The 21,031-nt window shown below is 42.0% G+C and overlaps 1 protein-coding gene across 1 annotated transcript; it reads right to left on the minus strand.

The window, feature by feature from the left end:
* Positions 1–15,675: 15,675 nt before the first annotated feature.
* On the minus strand, positions 15,676–17,885 carry LOC144704308 (CASP-like protein 2A1). The gene is made up of 3 exons (XM_078576688.1): positions 17,599–17,885; positions 16,770–16,890; positions 15,676–16,195 (listed from the first exon to the last, which is right to left on the minus strand). Exons 1-3 carry the CDS (start codon positions 17,799–17,801, stop codon positions 15,914–15,916), a joined length of 606 nt encoding a protein of 201 aa, XP_078432814.1. The 5' UTR covers positions 17,802–17,885; the 3' UTR covers positions 15,676–15,913.
* Between the last annotated feature and the right edge of the window lie 3,146 nt (positions 17,886–21,031).

Here is a 21,031-nt window from a genome sequence, read left to right on the forward strand (position 1 = left end):
AATGTTTACAAAGATGAATAAGTGGCCATAATGAATGATGATGATGTGTGATATAAAATAAATATGATGGATCGTAATTGATGGATGTATGCATGTCAAGAATAAGACAATAATGTAGGCACAATGAGCTAATCATTGATATTTAAATTCTACCAAGATCAATGTGTTTTGCGGTCACGGGAAAGTCCACTTCTCTTTTATCTTCTAACTTTGATCGACAATGAACAACAAGAAAACTTTGGCCGCGCACAAAATCACTTACAACAATTCTAAAAACTATATTCTAATATAAAGAAATACTTAATATATGTATTCCTACCTAAAAAACTAATATCTCTCTGAATATGATGTCAAAAATTCTAACACAATAATACGCTGACATTAAACTATTTTATTTATGAATATGATGTCAAAAAGTTCTATTAGCTTGTTATCATATCATAATTTTAAAAATAGATTTAATCCCTTCAAGATGGATAAAACCCATATATGACCATTAGTTGAAATAAACAAATAAAATCATGATATTAATCTCATACTGATTGTGTTATCAAGAACCTACCATAGCATGATACTTTTACAGAATGAGGTGTACTGCAAGAGGGGTCTGCAGGGGCGGAACTTACATAATCAGGATATGACAGGTTTCTTGATAGATACCAGAGAAGTGATCCAAAAATTACCATGAGAATGGAGTTGGATTTCAAGTGGAGGCACATGAATGAGATACATGGTTCAGAGCAGAACATGCAAAAAGTTTATGTGGAAGTAGAATGGTCCAACTCTATAATGATTGGAATGGACGAGGAAAATGTTGTTTGAAAAAGTTAATATCTCTGGCTGTAGTGATTGTTGAAAGAACTAAGATATGAAACATGGATTTGCATCGGAGGGGGAACTTGCATGGATAAATTCAAATAGCATGTTAGTCAAATGAGTTACACAAAGGGGTACCACCAATTATTGAGGACGACATTGAAAAGTGGATCAATACCATGGAATGCAACTTTGGGGTTAATAAAATTATGAATCAAAACTGTTGTGCCAACATTCTGCCACAACCTTAGATTGACATGCAGTTGTACCACTACACTGTTGCATCTCCGCATCGCCACCTTCATACTGTTTCACCCTCTTGTTATTGCGCCACTATGATACTGCCACCACACCACTTCTCTCTAGTATTCGTCCATGGATCCTATTAGTGCATTATCCTATCTACATGGATATTCATCTGCTGTTCTCTCTCAGTCAAGGTACTTCCTTCTTCAAGTCTCCCTACAACCCCCATCCATTTAGTACTCAGCTGACTCGATCTGCGTATATCTTCAAAAGACATAACTATGGCTCATGGGCTTTGGGCTTTTAGAATTTCCTCATCACCAATACTTTATTACATCACTTCATGGATGCCCCTCCATCTTAGGTCGTTCATGCATACTCGGCATGGGCCTAAATTGATTTGATGGTTATCACAAAGATGCTTCAAAGCATCAACCTTTTGCCAAACTCCTCACTCGCTACTAGTTGACTTGAGAACTCTAGCTTAAGTTAGACTCAATGTATGCCAATAAGACAAACATATCTCGAACTGTGGAGCTCTTCGAATCATTCCTCACCTATAAGAAAGGTGGCCTCTCTCTTGGGGGAACTTTGGGCTATTGCATGCAATCATCTAAGACACATCTCAGACTATGGAGCTCTTCAAATCATCCCTCACCGATAACAAAATGTGACCTCTCTCTTCGGGGTCACTTTGGAGAAATATATGTGATCATCTAAGACATATGAACCACTGAATACTGATCTTCAGACTCTCAAGCGCTTGCACCAAGAATTCTACGACAGTGCTTATCTCAGTGGTCTACATCTGATGATATCCTCTCAGATTCATCACCAGATATGCTCTTGTGATTGAGTTCTAGACCTCTCATCTACTTTCCCGACAATCCTCTATATCAGCACCAACCCTTTTGGGTCTGCCTCTAATTCTTCAATAGTGGACTCACTTATCACCTTTGATCTTGCCACAACCATCTCTTGTTTGAAGGAGGGTGGTCATGTCCAGAAGCCTGATGGTGGTGGGGGTATCAAAGGGAGATGTAGTAACTCCTTCCCCCCCATGTGGAAAATTCAATCGCCCATCCACCAAGTGTTGGAAGGATTTTAGAAAACTGAAATGGGCTGCAATGGTTGCATCAGATGCCCTGCTATGATACCATTGGTCCCCTCTCCACCACCTTGGGCCCTCTCTTTGAGAATTTAGGTGAATCTTATACTTGTGGAGTGCGAAGCTTGGATGAAGTGTATAGTGGATCCATCCTACATATCCTCCTCTCCTAGCCTAGCATCTCACTCGTACACTCCCATCTTAGAATACATATGCAATTCTTGCCTCTTCATCTCCTTGGATCATTGGCCCAAGGGCCTCCATTCATATCATTGGTACTCTCTCCATTCAAATTACATGAGTGGCGTGCAGAGGGTGTTGGCTCAATGGTGCCTCCACGGCTTCCACCCAAAGTGAGAGCGGGCAGCGAGCAGCGCTTAGGCGTAATGGAGAGAAGTTGTCGCACATAGGGGCGGAGGCTTGAAAATGGATGGTGGCTAGGACCGGTGGACCACGATTTGTACACAGTCTGAGGTGGGTTCGATCAGAGGGCCCCCAGGGCCCCCAGCAGCGGTGGTGGCACTGGAGGTTGGGGTGGCACAACAATGGAGTTTCTTCAGGCGGCATGAGGAGATCATGATAGGGCGACTGCAAAAGCGGGGTCCACACGGGACCCAAGATAGTGACAGTGCATTCGGCAACGCGAGAAAGCCTCAACAATGGCAGCGGTGGTGGAAGTTCATTTGGTAATGCGGGCGGCTTCATGACAAGGCAACCTCAGCGGCGGGAGTTTATATTGGTACAGAAATCTCCAGTGCAAACTGTGCCACATAGGCGGTGGCAGCAAAACAGGAGGACGGATCTGCAGATTTGGGGTAGGAAGACCTCGAGCTGGATCATCAGGAATGCGGCGATGACGCAAGGAGGGGAGCGGGGCAACATAGGTCTTCCATCTAGTGGTGTGGCGTCTCCATGGTGAGCTGGCAGCAAGGGCTGGATCTTTGGCAGTCTGGTCGTCAACATGATCGGAGGCAGTGGCGATTGGACTTCCTCGACACGGAGACAAAAGAAGCAAAACAAAGAAAAGGAAACTAAATGAAACCCTTATAATTTTCCAAAAAATTGTGACATTAACTTTGGAAAGATATGATTTTTCTACGTTAAAATATAGATTTATTTATATTTTTGGGCATTTATTTTATTTAATATGAATTTTAGAACATATCAGCGATGCCATAATGGCATTTAAAGCATACCGATTTTATTTTTACCTTTTTCTATCGCAGGATGACGTGGCCCAATAAAAAAATGGCGCATTTTTTGCATTAAATGTGATGTGTGGACCGAGGCAAAGACAATTACTAAAAATATTTCTTTTTTCTCTCTTTTTATTCTTTGACTGGTCAAAAATACCCAAACATAGGGATTTTAACGTAGAAAAATCTTATCTTTCCAAATTTAATGTCAAAAAATTCTGGAAAATTATATTGTGTCTCAAAATATTATGTTCTCTCTAAATTTGATGTCAGAAAAATGCTAAAAAATATGTAAAAAATGCAGGAAATTCAGAATATCATTACAGAATATCATTAAGCTTGATAACATGTATATATAATTGATTAAATTCATATAAACATGTAAATACAATCAGACTTAGCTACTAAAAATGCTTGATAACGTCCATGCTTGATATCTGACAATCCAGAACTCAGATTAAGCTGAAATTTTATGGGTACCTTCGTCTTTATATCCTCTATCCAACCATATGGTTGGTACCTTCGTCTTTATGGGTACCCTTGATGGACCATAAATTGAGCCCTCGATCTTCAAAAAAATCTTTCAGCTCAGTTCCTCTTAGATAGTTAGACTGAAAGAAAGTGAAGTTTTGAAGGTCCGTCAAGGGTTCCTTAGTATCTCGTGTGCTTGGAGAGATTTAACATAGATGTGGGAAGGTTGATCTGCATCAGGAAAATGCCTTGATCTTGGAAGAATATAGGGATCTAAGGTTTAACTATCTTGTTTTGTTTTGGATTGAATATTCTTCAACACAATTAGGTAGTTTAACTATCTTCATCATCCATCACCATCACTCCTCTACATCCATCATCTTACCTATCCATCTTTATGTACCATTTATTTCCCGTGTCTCGTACACCGTGACGATCTCACCAACTACCTCTCACCTTTCGTCTAAGAAAATATACATCACTATCTCTCTCATTTTAATCATCATTCTATCTCATTCTCACTATCCACATCACTACACCTTCCACCCTCTTCTTCATTCCTTCTCGTCTCTTCATCCTCACATATTATAAACCTTAGCTGATAAAACCCTAATTAGTTACCTCTCATCATTCATTCATCCCCATAATGTCTCACGCCACCATTCATTTCTACCCTTATCCTCTTGTCCTACTCAACGATCCACAACTAGTACTAACATGATATTCATTGTTGGGTTCTAGAGGCCTTTGACATGGATGAATAAATGAAAATGATTCGCTGCGGAAGACTTGAACGAATCGAACGACATCAACAAAAACATGAAACGATCACCTTTTCACGGATCGCATCCGTGATTTCTTCGATCCCAGAGTGAGACGAGTCGAGCTGCTCATGTGTGCAGCCTCTAGACGTATCCACATGATCTCCGGCACATCAAAGCTCCTCCTCATTGACGAACCCCGTTCTACCTCCTCCATCGTCATTACGTCGTCCGGATTGCATCGGGCATGGAGAGGGGTGTGAGGTGAGTGGAGAAGAAGAGGAAGGCCCCATAAATAATTTTGGCCTGGGTGAATTTTGTTTAGGGCCTTCCCCTATTTATACTAAGTGGGTATTTTTCAAAAAACCGTCCAAAAGACCATTTGTGTGTGACCCTTTAGGCCCATGTATCAGTCTAGTCAACGACTCTAGCGGCCCAATAACCTTTATTGGCCTTCCAAATTAATTAACTATATCATCATATAGATTAATTAATGTCCGATCGATTTAACCCAATCGATAGGTCGAGACTCCGACATGTGGGGTGCACAGCTACACCTCGTGTCCTAGAAGATACAAAGGAGTGTATATCAACTCACTCATGGAACCTGTTCGTCATCGGTTATCGTGTATGTATAATCCCTCATCCACTTGACGCTCCTTGGACAACATAGGGTATGGTCAACTGTCAAACCCTAATCGATCATCCGAGTTAGTACTGATGCATTCAGAAATCATCGGAGAACTCTTCTCCGATATTTCATTGCCTTGGCCGAGGACTTCATTGCATCATCTTCCTTGAGCTCTCACCTCTTATACCGAGGGTGGACGATCCCATCTTGACCACTCAATCATCTTCGTAAACTTCTTGATGTACCCGAACTAAGACCGTTTAGAATCCCATGATTAGAGACTCGTTGGCCATAGCCAAAGTACAACCGTCCGTCCATAAGACGTCTTTGGTGTCTCAGGTCTAAGGACCACTTACACAACCGTGACGTGAATCAACCTGATTGACAGTTCGGTATAATACCATTCAGGGATTCATATGGATCAATTTAGTGAAATCTTTCCACTAAAGAGCACCCACTGTCTATCTTTAGTGTCCCCACACCAATGGCTATGAGAACAACCATACTCATCTTATGAGTGAGGCTAGAAAGTGCTATTCTATCCGGATACTTCGATGTCCTTCTCGCGTATCCTTCGAATAGGAATGTTTAGAACACATACTTAAAGACTATTGATCTCCATATTATAATCTCATCATAATTCACTAAGTCCGATCATGTATTCATGGACTTCATTATGAGCATCACACGTGCACTATAATGAATATGTTCTATTAATGAACATGGAACGAGATGTGGAATGTGTGATTGGCTTGCCGGCCACATATATTTCCAGCATTCATCCCATCTTATTACTTCCACCTCTATAGTGATTACTACCATCACCTATTCACTACCCTGTATGCTTTACATGACTCTTCTCATCTTCTCAAATTCACCCAATCGAGAGAGTTCCTTCCGTAATATCTATTTCCTGTGGAGATGAGTCTTATTCATCACTAGCTAACTAAATTATTTTTTCAGTAAATTTTTATAATATTATTGATTAAACTCAATTTCACGATGACATAATTTTACCTTAATTTTGAGTTTATTAACCATTCCCAGTGGAGATAATCCATACTAATTACTAGTTGAGATTACTAAATGAGTTCGTGTTTATACTTCTATTGAATAATCTCAAAAATACCTACGACGCATCAAAATCATAATTTTTGAGCTTATCACCTTTCTCTCCTACCCCTCTCCATTCAGCATTGACAACCGCCCTCTCATGCACACCGTAACTTGGCTCCGTTCTAGTAGCGGATATGCCCTCCATTTCCTCACTGGCTCTTGTATCATCATTGGGTTCTACCTTTGCTCTACCTCTTTAGCTGACCTCCATCTTTCCTTAATTGTGCACACAAGTACATGCTCATACACCAGGCATCCCATTTCTCATTTTTTCATGTTTGATTGCCTTCAATTAACCTCCTATAACTTTGCCCCCTCTATATGGCCTCCAAATGAATCCCAATGGCGTATGAGGAGGCCCCTCGTGAACTTTTTTAAAAAAGCCGCCATGGTTTTAGAGATTAGTGAGCTATGGAAAAAGGGGCACATAGACTCTTGTCCCTTCTCCGACTACTACCAACATTGTGACATGCCAATGATATTCCCTTGAAGTAAAACCCTAATGGTTATATGACTCATCATAAGGTTTGTCTTCTTGCTCGTGTTCTTATTCTGGCTAATACCTTGTCTCATGCAGTTATTGTGAACTCCATCTGCATGCTTCCCTCCCTAGCCATCCATCACGGTTGGTCCTTCATTATTTGTATGCCTTTGGTTTTGTTCTCCATCGTGACTTAGCTGAGAAAGTTTTTTTATGGAGCAACCTCTTAGGCACGTTTGCTCCACCACACTCTCTATGGGCTGTAGCATATTCTGCGTGCTTGGCTTGTTAAGTTCAAAAGTCTTCTCACTACCATTGACTTCACATATTGTTGTATGCATCCAGTTGTCATGATTAAGACTACATATGGAAGGAGGGAAATTATCATAGTTTATGTTGATGATATTTTGATTACACGCAAGGTATCTCCTCTACCAAAGCATATATTCACAAGACTTAGATACACATGATTTGTAGACACTACACTACTTCATTGGGATGGATTTTTCCAAAGCTATCTTTCTCTCTACAAAAAATTTCTCTTGATGTCCTATAAGAAATGGGGCTTTTAGGCTGAAAACTTAAAACATCCCAATTCAGGCTCACTAAAATTTTCAGGATGATGACTCACCACTCCTAGAGGGAGCTAATTTCTATCAGCAGTTAGTTTGAAAAATTATAAAAGTTATTATTACTTGTCCAAAAATTGTGCACTCTATTAGTGTAATTGGCCACTTTATTCAAGCACTCTGTACTGTGTCCTAGCATATATTAGAAGAGTTCTAGGTAAAAGATTTATCTATAAGCACCATGATCATTGATAACATGCAATTGGGTTAAAAATGGTCATGTTTTCAATTTTTAAGTATAGAATCACCTTTCCATGAGCCACCTTGAAACACCTTTTGAAACCTATACGTGTATCATGTTCACCATTAACCCAATTTCACTCTTTCCTATAGGTACCCGTCAATTCCGCGCTAGTCCTAAATACTTATGATATGCTTCCTCCCAAGTTTCTTCTCTTCTTCCCCTTTCTGATATCACTCTCTTATGATATTGTTTCCTTTGTATCCCTCTCTCTTTGCTTTTGTCTATGTCCTCTCATCTTAATTTATCTTCCTATACTAGCTTGGGATGTATATAATGATGTTTATTTGATAAACCATTATCTAATCTCATATTAAGCTTCCATTTATGTTCAACTTGGTTGAAAAAAAAACCAAAAAAAAATTTAAAAAAATGGTGTGAGAAGGAAATTATTTTATGGGGTTTCTTATTATTTTGGAAGTATTTAATTTTTCTCTTTAAGATTGTTGATCAATTTATCATCCATGCTTAATCGACGTAGTCCACATTCATTTATTTCTTATACCATTGAGGTGTCATATACTATTTTCGTCCATCATGGGAGTAAGCTATCTAGGTACTCTTTTATTTTTAGTATTGGCAAAATCACGGTGCCAGGTACATCCACCCTGCAATTGTGGCCGTAGACCGATCCAGCCGTGCCTTGGACGCCACCCAGGGGGGTATTTTATAGATGAAATAGTTTGTTTGCAAGCGTATGTAGGCGTGGAACGAGCATAAATATCTCAATTACACTCAGATCCCACTCGTCCACGCCCATGTGCAGGAAAGGGAAAATATACATAAGTGATACCTGGCAGGTGCTTGGAGAAGGTCGCTCGTGCCGACATCTCTCCAGATCTCCCCGCGGCGGTGATGATGCATGGAGTGTGGGGAGCCCTCCCCCCCGTCGACAGGTGGCGGCGATGAGGTGCGTGGCAGGGACATTAGTCAGGCGAGAGAGCGAGTGCTTACGCCTCCCACACTTCATGCAATACGCCAATCGTGGGGGCCAATCTCGGGGAGATGTGCACGCGTGCCAATAGGAGAATGGGTAGCCGGCGTAGCAGATGCAATGCATGGAATGCAGACCAAGCCGCTGGATGTAGATGTCAACGTTGAGGTGCACGACAAATGGAACTATCAGGCAAGAGGGTGAGCTCGCCCGCTGCCAACCATTCATGCAATCCGCCACTCCCGTAACTGCTCCTTTGACAGTGTCCGACGCATGCGAAGAGCTAGCAAGCCAAGGCATTCAACGCAATAACATCCACAAGCTGCCGGAGGGAGTTCCTGCCAAGAAAAAAAGAAAGAGGTAGGGGTTCTTATGTATACCGCGTGGTTGGCAAGGGCATCTGCTGTCTGATTTCCCTTGCGTAGCTGGTGAAGAACACTAGTAGTGCGAGGGTGGTACCGCAAGATGTCCTACCATACGCGCTGAAGTCGCCGTTGGGAGCATTTACTTGCACGAAGCATGTAAACTAATACCTATGAGTCCGATTCCACGACGATATTGTGAAAGTTTTGTTCCTTGTAGAGGAGTAAACCATCACGTATCGCCATAGCCTTGGCTACTATATTAGTGTGAATGCTATAAACAGACGAAAATGCAAAGATCATACTTCATGTATGGTCACACAGGATATCGCCTCCCCCCGTTGGCCCCTTGTTCCCTTTGGCCGCACCATCCACATTCAGTTTGAGGGTGCCAATTGGTAGTGGATGCCAATGAACAACCTGTGGCTGAATGCGGGTGGAGGCGAGGGTCACCAAAATGCCCCAAGAGCAAAGGAGGTCGCATGCGAGGGCTAAGCGGTGGGCGCAAAGTGGTAGAAGATGGTGGTGCGCCGTATCCATTTCTTGACTTGTTGCATGATATTCAAGGCGCGCATGGGAGTTCCTACAAAACAAGAAGAATTTTGTCCTTTACATATCTCCCATAGTAAGTAAGCTATGATGACGTGGAGAAAGGGGAACCGTTTAGAGCGTGTTGGTGAGAGATACATCTGGCCAAAACACTCTAACACTGTTAGAGTAGAGGAGGTACCAAGGAGTGGACTCCAATGGTGTGTGATTTGGCGCCAACAGTCTAGGGTTGTCTCACTATGGAAGAAAAGGTGCTCTATAGTCCCAGCTTGGGGAGATGCGGGGCAACAATGGCAACATGAACTGAGGGAGTGACCAATACAGGTCACTCAATCATTACTCAGGAGGCCACGATGCAGGAGTCTCTAAAGAAAGAAGGAGACACGAGTAATGATCGCCAGATGCCATATGCGGCGACCCTAGGGCTTGATGGGGGATTTATCACGGAAATGCTCCCAAGAAGATCTACAAGAGTAGGACCCATCGAGGGTGAGCGTCCAAATAGCACACTCGTGAGTGGTCCCGATGGGAGTACGTTGAGCCTGCGATAACATGTCTAATGGGAGGCCATGTTGTTCCCAAAGGTGGCGCGTATTGCCCGTGAGTAACTGTACCACGGTCAATCGCAGGCGATGTGGTACAAAGTGGCGATGATGGGCTAAAGGCTCGTCTACAAGCCATGTGTCATACCAAGCACTAACCACACCTCGGCCGAGATGCCAACGTGTGACCTTAGCTATCTCTAGCCAATGTCGCTGCCAAGTTTGCCATCTGTGATGGCCCCAGATATTCATCTCTCTACAAGCCTACTCGCCATACTTGGTTGAGATGAAACTCCCCGAGGGGGAGTGCGTGGTATGCATACGCCACACGAGCTTCTTCTGAATCATGTCTTGGATGTTCGGAAGGCGTCTGATCCCTAGACCCCCCTCTTCCGTCGGCCTAAAAGCTTTTTCCCAAGAAACCCAGTGGTGGGAACTCTCTCCCTCGAGGTGACCTAACCATAAGAAACGTGCACACATTCGCTCCACAGAGCAGAGGACTGTGAGCGATAGTGAATGGACCGCTAGGGTATGCAGCGGGATACTCATGAGGACATGCCGAATAAGTTGTTAAACTTCCTGCAAAAAAGCTAAAATTGGGAAGAATAACATGTATCATAGACTAATGTTACATCTCATATTAACATTCTCCGGTGATTATTTAATAAATTGGATCTATAATTCATTCTTGGAAAATATCATACAGTTATCTTAAATCATATCATTGTTATTCATGTAATAAATTTTAAAAAATACGTCCTATTGTCCTAATGATGAGGAGAAAATGTTGTCCTATCCAGTACCCCAAGGATGGGACTAAATTTTGTCTATCCTCATTATCAGGCCTCAAGAAGACATTGTCTAGCTTCCAACTGATCAAATCTTGAGTTTTTTGTCTATCCTTAGGTGTAAGGCCTCAAAGTATGTGGCATTCTTGCACAGAGGCCTGCGTGCTAACTATGGAGACATTGATGGAAATATATGTGGCCAGCAAGCCAATCACACATTCCACATCTCGTTCCTTGTTCACTAATTAAACATATTCATTATAGTGCACATGTGATGCTTATAATGAAGTCTGTAAATATATGATTAAACTTAGTGAATTAGGATGAGATTTTAATACGGAGATCAGTAGTCTTTAAGCATGTGTTCTAAATATTCCTATTTGAAGGATATCCGAGAAGGACATCAAAGTATCCGGATAGAGTAACACTATCTTGCCTCATTCATATGATGAGTATGATTGTTCCCGTAGCCATTAGTTCGGAGACACTAAGGATAGATATTGGATGCTCTCTAGTGGATCCTCTGAATTGATCCGTACGAATCCCTGAATGTATTATACCAAACTGTCAATCAGGTTGATTCACATCAGTGTTGTGCAAGTGGTCCTTAGAACTGAGACACCAAAGACGTATTGTGGATGGACAGTTGTACTTTGGCTATGAGTTACGAGTCTCTAATCATGGGATTCTAAATAGTCTTAGTTTGGGTACATCAAGGAGTTCACGAAGATGATTGAGTTGTCAAGATGATATTGTTAACCCTTGGTATAAGAGGTAACAACTCAAGGAAGATGATGCGATGAAGTCCTTGGCCAAGGCAGTGAAATATCGGAGAAGAGTTCTCCGATGATTTTCGAATGCATTTGTACTAAATGGGATGAGTGATTAGGGTTTAACAGTTGATCATACCCTAAGTCATCCAAGGAGCATCGAGTGGATGAGGGATTATATGTACATGGTAACCGATGACGAACATGTTCCATGAGTGAGTTGATACACGCTCCTTTGTATCTTCTAGAGCATGAGGTGTAGCTTGGCACCCCACATGTTGGAGACTCAACCTATCAATTAGGTGAAATCGATTTGACGTTAATGAATCTATATGATGATGTAGTTAATTAATTTGTAAGGCCAATAAAGGTTATTGGGCCAATGGAGTCGTTAACTAGACTGATACATTGGCCTAGAGGGTCACACACAAATGGTCTTTTGGATGTCGGAAGATATACTTAAGTTTTGGGGATTTTTATGAAAAATATCTACTTAGTATAAATAGGAGAACACCCTGAACGAGATTCACCTAGGCCAGAATTGTTCACGGGCCTTCCCCTTCTCCCTTCTCCCCACACCTCCTCTCCACTCCCGATGCGATCGGGATGGCGTAGCAACAAGAATGAGGGGATTTGACGTGCCGAGGATCGCATGGATACGTCTAGAGGCTGCACACTTGAGCAGCTTGACTCTCGCTCCATGATCCAAGAAATCACGGATGTGATCCGTGCCGAGGTACTTCGTTTTAATGGTTTTATCGATGTAGTTACGTTTACGTTTAAGTCTTTTACTGCAGAACCTTTTAGATTGTTCATCCATGTCAAGGCCTCCAGAACCTAACAGCCATGTCCGTGTGCGTAACTCACGATTTGGACACTGAGTCCTTCAGTGCGACACCACAACACACACTACAGACGATGATTTCTGACCCTGATCTTTTAGGCCATCATCTTTATGGTGCCCTTGTCCATCAGTGCTCAAGCGCGATCGATCGAGGAAGGCCCACGCATGCTGGGTGCCCTTATGGCGTGCATGTGTGGGATGTGCAAGCTGGTCGATAGTGCCATGGCGTTGCGCGTGGAGTTGTGCGAGCAAGCCGCATGGTTGCACGTGCGTATCGCGTGCATCGCGTATGCGAGGTGCGAGGCGGAAGACCTTCTGCCAAGAGACTAAGGCATTGGCACATAGAGAGCGCCGAGACGGTATGGGCACTTGGCACCCGTGAGGTAGCGGTAGGAGCGCTGCGCCTAGCTTGAGGTGCTGAGCACATCGGCGTTTGGGCGGACCACGCGATAGGTGTCAACGCGGGTGCTGGCGGTGCGTGGTGCGTCAAGGCTGGGATGGGTGGCCGATGGCCGATCGCCATGCCCACAGGCGCGCAGCGCTCAGTCCGGGGACATGCGTATAGCGGCGGGGCCGACAGGCGCAAGGGTGACACTACTACGGGGCGCAACTACTCGTCTCGTTACTTCTGTATCATCCCTCCTCTTCCCCCATGTACTGTCTATGACTACGATGTAACCTCTTGATGATATTATTGCAATGATCCTATTCCCCGACGGGACTACATCCCCACCCTCTCCTCTAACCCTTCTATGCGTACTTAAGCTATTGTGAAGGCTTCCGCTGCAAGAGATCAAGGGTGCTTAGTGTTATGCTCCAAGCATTGAGGTCGGCACGCGCCAAATTTGAGCACTGTTCCTAGCTCGGGGTTTGACCGCATGACATTAGGCTTTAGAAAGGGTGTTAGATATATATTTATTTTTTATTTTTTAAATGTGTCAACGGTCATGAGCCCATGATATAACCTCTGTATAGATACAGGGCTTTATCTTTTTCATTCCTGGAAACCCTGAGTTTGTTTTCCCTCAATTACCTTCTCTTTCTTGTTGACTATTATTATTAATCAAGACGAGAATTTGATAATAATTTTTAATTGACAGCATAACCATGGTCAGCTCTAACCAAAGGTAATCACCATCATGGTCAACTCCTTCCAATTGTTGATCGTTATCCGCTATTTCCGTCCATAAAGAGAGATGGATGTGACTTGACTAGATTTTGTGGTGAAGAAGTTTTGTTCTATTTAAATCCCTATCAAAAATCATTCTAGCAAAACCCCTAAAAAAATTTCAATTTATCATGATCCTTAGAAAAAATTGTTCTACCAAGATCCCCATAAAAGTTTTCATTCTATCAAAATCCCTATAACTGAATGCATGACGAATGACAGGCTAACCAACAATTTGTAGACTGATGAATTGTGGTGTATAAAAAGAGTGGAATTAATTCCTAAAGCGTGTGGCACTCAGAAAATTGAAAACCTTCGACAGCGTAAACTTTAAGATAATGGTTGTTTGTTTCACATTAAATTGTCTGTTGGCAAGCGCGGCTGTGCTGAGTCCTGAAATTAAATAAACGCTGTATCATCCCCCAATCAATTTGAGTGATACGAAATCAAAGCAATATCTTAAATAAAAGCAATATTATCCGAAAGTAAAGTGTAGTCTGTGCCTGTCGTGTTTCTTTGTTTGATTATGAAATTTTAGGCCTGAATACGACTTAGAACGCTACCCCTCGCGTTGACTGAATACGACATTTCTGCGGTAGAACCCAACTTCAAAGTCAAATCATATTGTACACTATGAATAAGTATTGGACACGTATCTTATTAATTGTTTTCCCCTCATCCCATCCGCCAAACTCCCTACCTTTCAAGAATATAATATTTCTTTTACACTAGTAGCCAAGAAACGTCAAGTCTGATCTGGGGTGTTCCGTTTTCCTGCTTTCTCCCGATATCTTAGTAAAATCCATGAAAATCTTGGCCCTTCCTCCGTGGTTTATCATGCGTAATCTCATTAGTCATAAATACTTGGCAAAAAATTCCGTTTTCAGGCTGATGTAAATTTCGATTTACTAAAAGTAATTCTATAACAAATGTTTGACTGACCGCCGTGCAGAGAGAAAAGACATTTCTTTCAAAGTTATAGTAGGATCAGAAAAATACTATTGTCGTGGGTCCAGTCGGCAGGAGATAAGAGAAACGATATTTTCTATCATTTATCCAGAACCCGAAACTAATAAGGACGTTCATGTTTAAGTTTATGATTGTATGATTCTTTTACGTTAATGGTTTGACGATTTCATCCAATTGGCCAAATTCCGAGCATCGTAAGACAATAACAGTTCGTAGGTAAATCTAAAAATGAAGCTAACTGATCTTTCTAGATTACAGTACTTGGAAGGAACCTTGAGGATCTGTGCTTGAATATCGTTCTGGTACGTGAACCAATTTTTAAAATCAGTTATGTCACCATCAGAAAAGATTGCTTGGATGGAAAGATTGATGGAGATCGATCATGACAATTAATTGATGAATAAAGACAGAGATGGAGGAAGGAGGGCGAGTGAAAGAGAGAGAGAGGGGGGAGAGAGTGAGAGAGAGAGAGAGAGAGAGAGAGAGAGAGAGGAGAGAGAGCCTTTACGAACTAGTTAAGCATGTATTACGAGTACGGTTTCAAGTTCGCTCATTAATTTATCCACCAATATTTCATCGTAAACTCAGAACCTACCATAATAATCCTTCATTTTCTTTGGCTCACTAGTATAAGATAGTGTAACCCTACATTCCTACTCAATTTTCTAAAAGAACCTAAAGCTTAAGCTTATACATTAGGCTTAGTAAAGAGCCAGGCTTGGGCCTTTTCTAATCCTATGGCTCAGACCTCTATTTCGGCTTTGTAGTACCAAGCCAGCCTAGGGCCTTTTATAATCGAAAGTCTCAGACCAATATTTAATCTTCTAGTTTGTATCTTCAGTATTTTATTTACAGTTAGTGAACCTTTACTCCTTACATGCCTTGCTAGGCCCTGTCTTCCAATTCTACTTTTTCGTAAGAAACAAAGCAATATCTCATGCTTTTGGATATCTAGCTGTCAGAGAGGTTTAGCTAACATCATTTTGTTTATACAGAGATTGTTGGCCTTAGTCCAACCGAAAATTTATCTTAATGACCTCTCAAACCTGTTACTGATACAAAAACCACGGACAATAGATATTTTCCTGGCCAAGAACAATACAAACACAGGAAATAACCGAGCTGTTTCAGTGGATCACACATCTTGAAACAAGAACCTCATGAAACACATTTAACCCAAGAACAGCACTGAACTTCGGTTCCTTCTACGAGCTGTTATTCTTCTGTATTAACTATTAAGCACCAGTGACCCTTCTTATATCACACAGAGAGCTCTTCCCTTAGTTTCTCATCATCCATTGAACGCGACGGCAGCGATCTCTCCGCCTTTAGAGATGAAAGGGGTGACCGGGGCGTCGTAGGCGCTGAAGAGCCGGTAAGATGACGTGAGTGACATGCCCACGTAGCAGGCCGTCGCCGCAAACGTCATCCCCGTCGCCGCCGTGCCCAATCTGCAGAAGTTTCCGAACGTGCTACAGACTTTGCTCCATGTCGCTCTTTCGTTGCCCATATGAGCGAGATACACTAGATCGGCCGCCGCCGTCGCCGCCGCCAGCAACAAGTAGGTTAGCACCTGCAGATCTTCCAACGTTATCGCATGTGCAGACTATCCTCATTAATTCCGCATTGAAACATAGTACATGAAGATATAATCATGTTTTCACAGAGCTCTTATCATGGATCTTCGGAATAAGTTAGCGTTAATTGTATGAGCACATAAAGATCTGGTTATCGTGTTACATAGAGTTCCTATCATTTATTTAACGTAATTTTGTGTGCATACTACTATCATGAATTCACAGAAAGAGATAGCACACGTAGTTCTGATCATGTGATTTCATACATTTCTTATCACGAATCTACGGAATAAATTAGCACTTGCAGGTCTTCTTTCGTTCCTGTAAATGCACCAGACTATTCAGCAAAAAAATTCGCAGCACATGTTGATTACACATAGTTCTTGTCGTGGGTCAGAGACAAGTTAAAGCATATTAACTTTCTAAAGTTAGTCTGTGTGCATCATATTATCGTGGATTTTCAGAAAAAAACATAGCACATGCGGATCTAATCACGAGAATTCATATAGTTCCAGTCACGGGTTTACGAAAAATGTTCATAATTGTAACTCTTGATTGTACTGAGCTCACCTGATCGCAGACAAAAAGAGTCCATGCGGGAGCGCGATCCGACGAGCGTCGAAATTTTGCCATGTAAAGTGCGGAAAAAAAAGAGTAGCCGGCGCAGATTCCGCTTGCATACACCAAGAACCTATAAAGAAACGAACACCCGGGTAAAGATATAGATTGGGACGAGGAAGTCAATGAAGTAAAAGAAGAAGAAGATGATAAAGACGACGAAGAAAAATATAGGTAGAAAAAGAAATATTAGATTATAAAGACGACGACGACGATGAATATGATAGAGATGACGATAAGAAGTAGACAGATTAATATAAGAAGAAGATAGAGAGGATGATGATGTAGACGAATATAAGAAGCATAAATATGAGCACAAGAAGAAGAAGAAGCTGATGATGATGAATAATAATAAGAAGATAGAGAAGATGATGATGATTATTTTTTTGAGAAGATAATGATGATGACAGAGGACGAAGGAGAACATGAAGAATAAGATGAAGAAGGAGAAGACCAGAAATAGTCTAGGATGCAGAAGTAGTAGTAGTAGAAATAGAAGACGCTGATTAGTACATGGAGAAATATTAGAAGAAGATTTTTCTTTTCGATACAGAAGAAGATACAAAATAGAAGAAGATGATTAGAAGTACGACCAGAAATACAAGAAGAAGAACAATGTATGAATTAGACTATGTAGTAAACAGCAGAAGAAGGATGAGAAGATGATATTGATAACGGCAAGGAAGAAGAAAGAGAAGAGGAAGAGAAAGAATGAGAAGGAGAGGGAGAAGAACATGAAGAACAAGAAGGACAATAAGCAGAAATGGGCAGGACAGATTACTTGAGGCCGTTGAGATCGTTGAATGAGACGGTGCCATAACTTTCTGAGGAGTCTGTGTTCTTCAGCGTGATGACGAGAGCTGTAATGCAAAGCCCCATGGAAGCTACGCGAAGCACCGTTTCCGCCGGCTCATTCTTCGGAGTCGCAGCTTCGTCCTCTCCTCGCTTCTCCGCCGCCGCGTTCTTCTCCGTCGCCATCTCCATGAAGCGAGCAGTGGGCAGTGAATGGAGGGGATGAAGCGCGCAATGAACTGAGTTTGATCCCACCTACTCCATTAATGGGGGTGGAGTTGTTGAAGGTCGATAGGGCGAGATTGAATGCAAGATGGGGGCGCAGTTATTGTGGTGACCCTTTTGCATCGGTTTTCTCACAACTTGCTCAGAGCGACGTTCAATGCGCCCTCGCCGATCAGCTTGCCGCGTCGTAAATACGTCAACGCCGACTTGAGAGAGAGAGAGAAAAGAGTTAGCGGGAGCGATAGGGGTAGATGAAATAGTTAGAGTTGCTCATCTTGGTTAGGATCACTCTCTCTCTCTCTCTCTCTCCCTCCTTCCTCTCTATTTCTGAGTCTCTAATTATCCTCTCTATGTCCCTCTGTATCGCTCTTTCTATGTCTCTATCTATTTATTTATCTCTCCGTCTAACTCTTCACTCCACCTATCGTTCTATCTCTTTCACTCGCTCTCACTTTTATCACTCTCTCTCTCTGTGCCCCACGAATGAAAGCATGAAATTGTTCCAACGATATTGAAGAATTTGAAGCTCGAAGACGCTTACATAGAAAATTCCCATCACGAGGAACTCCAGATTAGTTCTTGGGTTTCACCTATCTATCGATGACAACTGAAAATTTTCACTGATAGAAGTAAGCTTTTAGAAGTAAACTAGATTTGAAGGTTGAAGACGCTTACATATAAAATTCCCATCACAAGGAACTCGATATAAGTTTTGGGTTTCACCTGTACATCGATAATAACAGAAAATTTTAACAGATAGATGTAAGTTTTTCGAAGACGCTTTTAGGAATAATCTAGATTTGAAGGTTGAAGACCCTTACATATGAAACTTCCATCACGAGGAACTCGATCTAACTTCATGGGTTTCACCGATACATTTATAACAACAGAAAATTTTCACTGACAGAAGCAAGTTTTCCGACGACGCTGTTAGAAGTAAATTTGAAGGTTGAAGATGCTCACATATAAAATTACCATCACGAGGAACACAATCTGAGTCCTTGGGTTCTACCGATACATTGATAACATTAGAAAATTTTCACTGATAGAAGTAAGTTTTTCGAAGACACTTTTAGAAGTAAATTTGAAGGTTAATGATGCTTACATATAAAATGACCGTCGCGAGGAACTCAATCTGAGTCCTTGGGTTCTACCGATACATTGAAAACAACATAAAATTTTCACTGATAGAAGTAAGTTTTTCGAAGACACTTTAAAAGTAAATTTGGAGGTTGAAGATGCTTACTTATAAAATTCCCATCATGAGGAACGCAATCTAAGTTCTTGTGTTTCACCGATAAATTACTAACTGTAGGAAGTTTTCACTTATAGATGTAAATTTTCCGAAGTTTGAAAAGTTATAGAGAGAGAAAGAGTGCTGAGATTGGCTGGCTCGTGTGAATGCGCGCCTGGTGTTCAGTCCAGGTTTGCTGTTTCCCCACCTCTCGTTGAATATTTTAGGGTTCTAGCTTCAGTTTGATGGACCCGTTGACAGAAAGTTGGACTGGTATTTATGTTTAGAGACTGAGAATTATATACATTTATACAAAAATACTACTTGAGAGCCAAAAGGACGAACCATATCAGTCTCTCGGGCTGATTAATAGATTTACAGGAAGAAAGAGACGAGTGGACGGTTATGCAGTTAAATATAACGTTAGATAAATACGTGAAGATAGAAAGGCAGTTGGAAATAAAGGGAAATGGAAACTCGTTTTCACTGGTAGATGTACTGGCATGGAATGACAGATGTGTAGTTGAATGTCAAGGAAGATAGAAATAGACTCGTACTGATACATTCAAGGGATACTGATGTTCATTCAAATAGATAGAAAGGGGAAGAAAAAAAGGGAGGTAGAAAGAGGGTTTTACAGACCTATTTTAAAGGGAAGTGGATATTTTGGATTAACTAATTAGGGTGATAATTAGATAGATATACATAAACGGAGATACGAAGGTAAATTATAGAAGAGATATATAGAGATAACTAGGGAGATGTGCGTACAGATATAGAGGTACATACATCGAAGGATGGACACATTCAATGAACTGATATATATTAGTGGGTTAATAGCACGAAATGTCCCAAACTTTTTCAAAACTATGAGATATAACCTAAACTTTTTTTTTGGCACGGTATAATCCCAAACTCTCTAAGTCGATGCCGACATATCCCGGTGATGACGTGGAATCCATCGTGGCTGCCAGGTGGATTTCCGGCCAGATTTTGACCTGGCGGAATCCACCTGGCAGCCACGATGGATTCCACGTCATAACGGGGATTCCACCTGCCAGGTGTTTTCTGATAAGAGAGAGGCGCATTCTAGAGAGAGAGAAGTTACCATCCAAAGATGGTAGGAAGTTTTTGGATTGTCTTGTAGAGAGTCGGCGAAGGCGTCCTTGCAAAGCCTTCTTCTTGGAGGGGACGAAGCGGCCATGGCATCAAGTAATCCGTTGGATAGAACGTCGTCCAGTAGCCCCCGAGCGACTCGTCTAAGAGAGATGGCCACGTAGAGAGATGGGGGAAGAGCCCCGCTTGGCCGCGAGATGGCAAGTTCGACAGCATGATGATTCTTGGCTTGCCCAAGGGCACGGGACGGCGATTACGGGAGTGTGCGTCGGGATCAGATCCATTTGATCCAGTCAATCAATTTGGAGTTCGTGATTCCCTTCAATCCTCGTCAGATATTTTATTCTATGAAGAAATCACCATTCACAGGAGGCAGCAATGTCTGTAATAGAAAGAATCAAGCATCGGTTTACACCATTGTACTCGGTCTGCAACGCAAACGCGTCGCGATGCTTCTAAACGATTGGGAGCTTGATGTCCCTTCCATGATCTGACGACGAATCTAGAATATGTTCTAGAATATGTTCTAATTGACGACGAACCTCTCCCTCCCCTCTCCCCTCCCTCTCTCTCTCTTGAACCCTTGATAAATCTCACTCTCTTTCTCTCTCTCTCTCCCCCCCTTCTCACTCTCTTTCTCTTCCTCTCCAACATCTAAGACGATCGCCAATAACCTTCCCCTCTCTCTCTGTCTATGTCTCTATTTCTGCGCCTCCTCTCTCTCCCGCGCGATTTGATTCGGTCGGGTCTCTCTAGAACGCCTCACTCTCCCTCTCTCTCTCTCTCTAGAATGCCTCTCTTTCTCTCTCTAGAATGCCTCTCTTTCTTTCTCTAGAATGCCTCTCTC

This window comes from Wolffia australiana, chromosome 6 (assembly GCF_029677425.1).
Source record: "Wolffia australiana isolate 7733 chromosome 6, ASM2967742v1".
Taxonomy (NCBI): Eukaryota; Viridiplantae; Streptophyta; class Magnoliopsida; order Alismatales; family Araceae; genus Wolffia; species Wolffia australiana.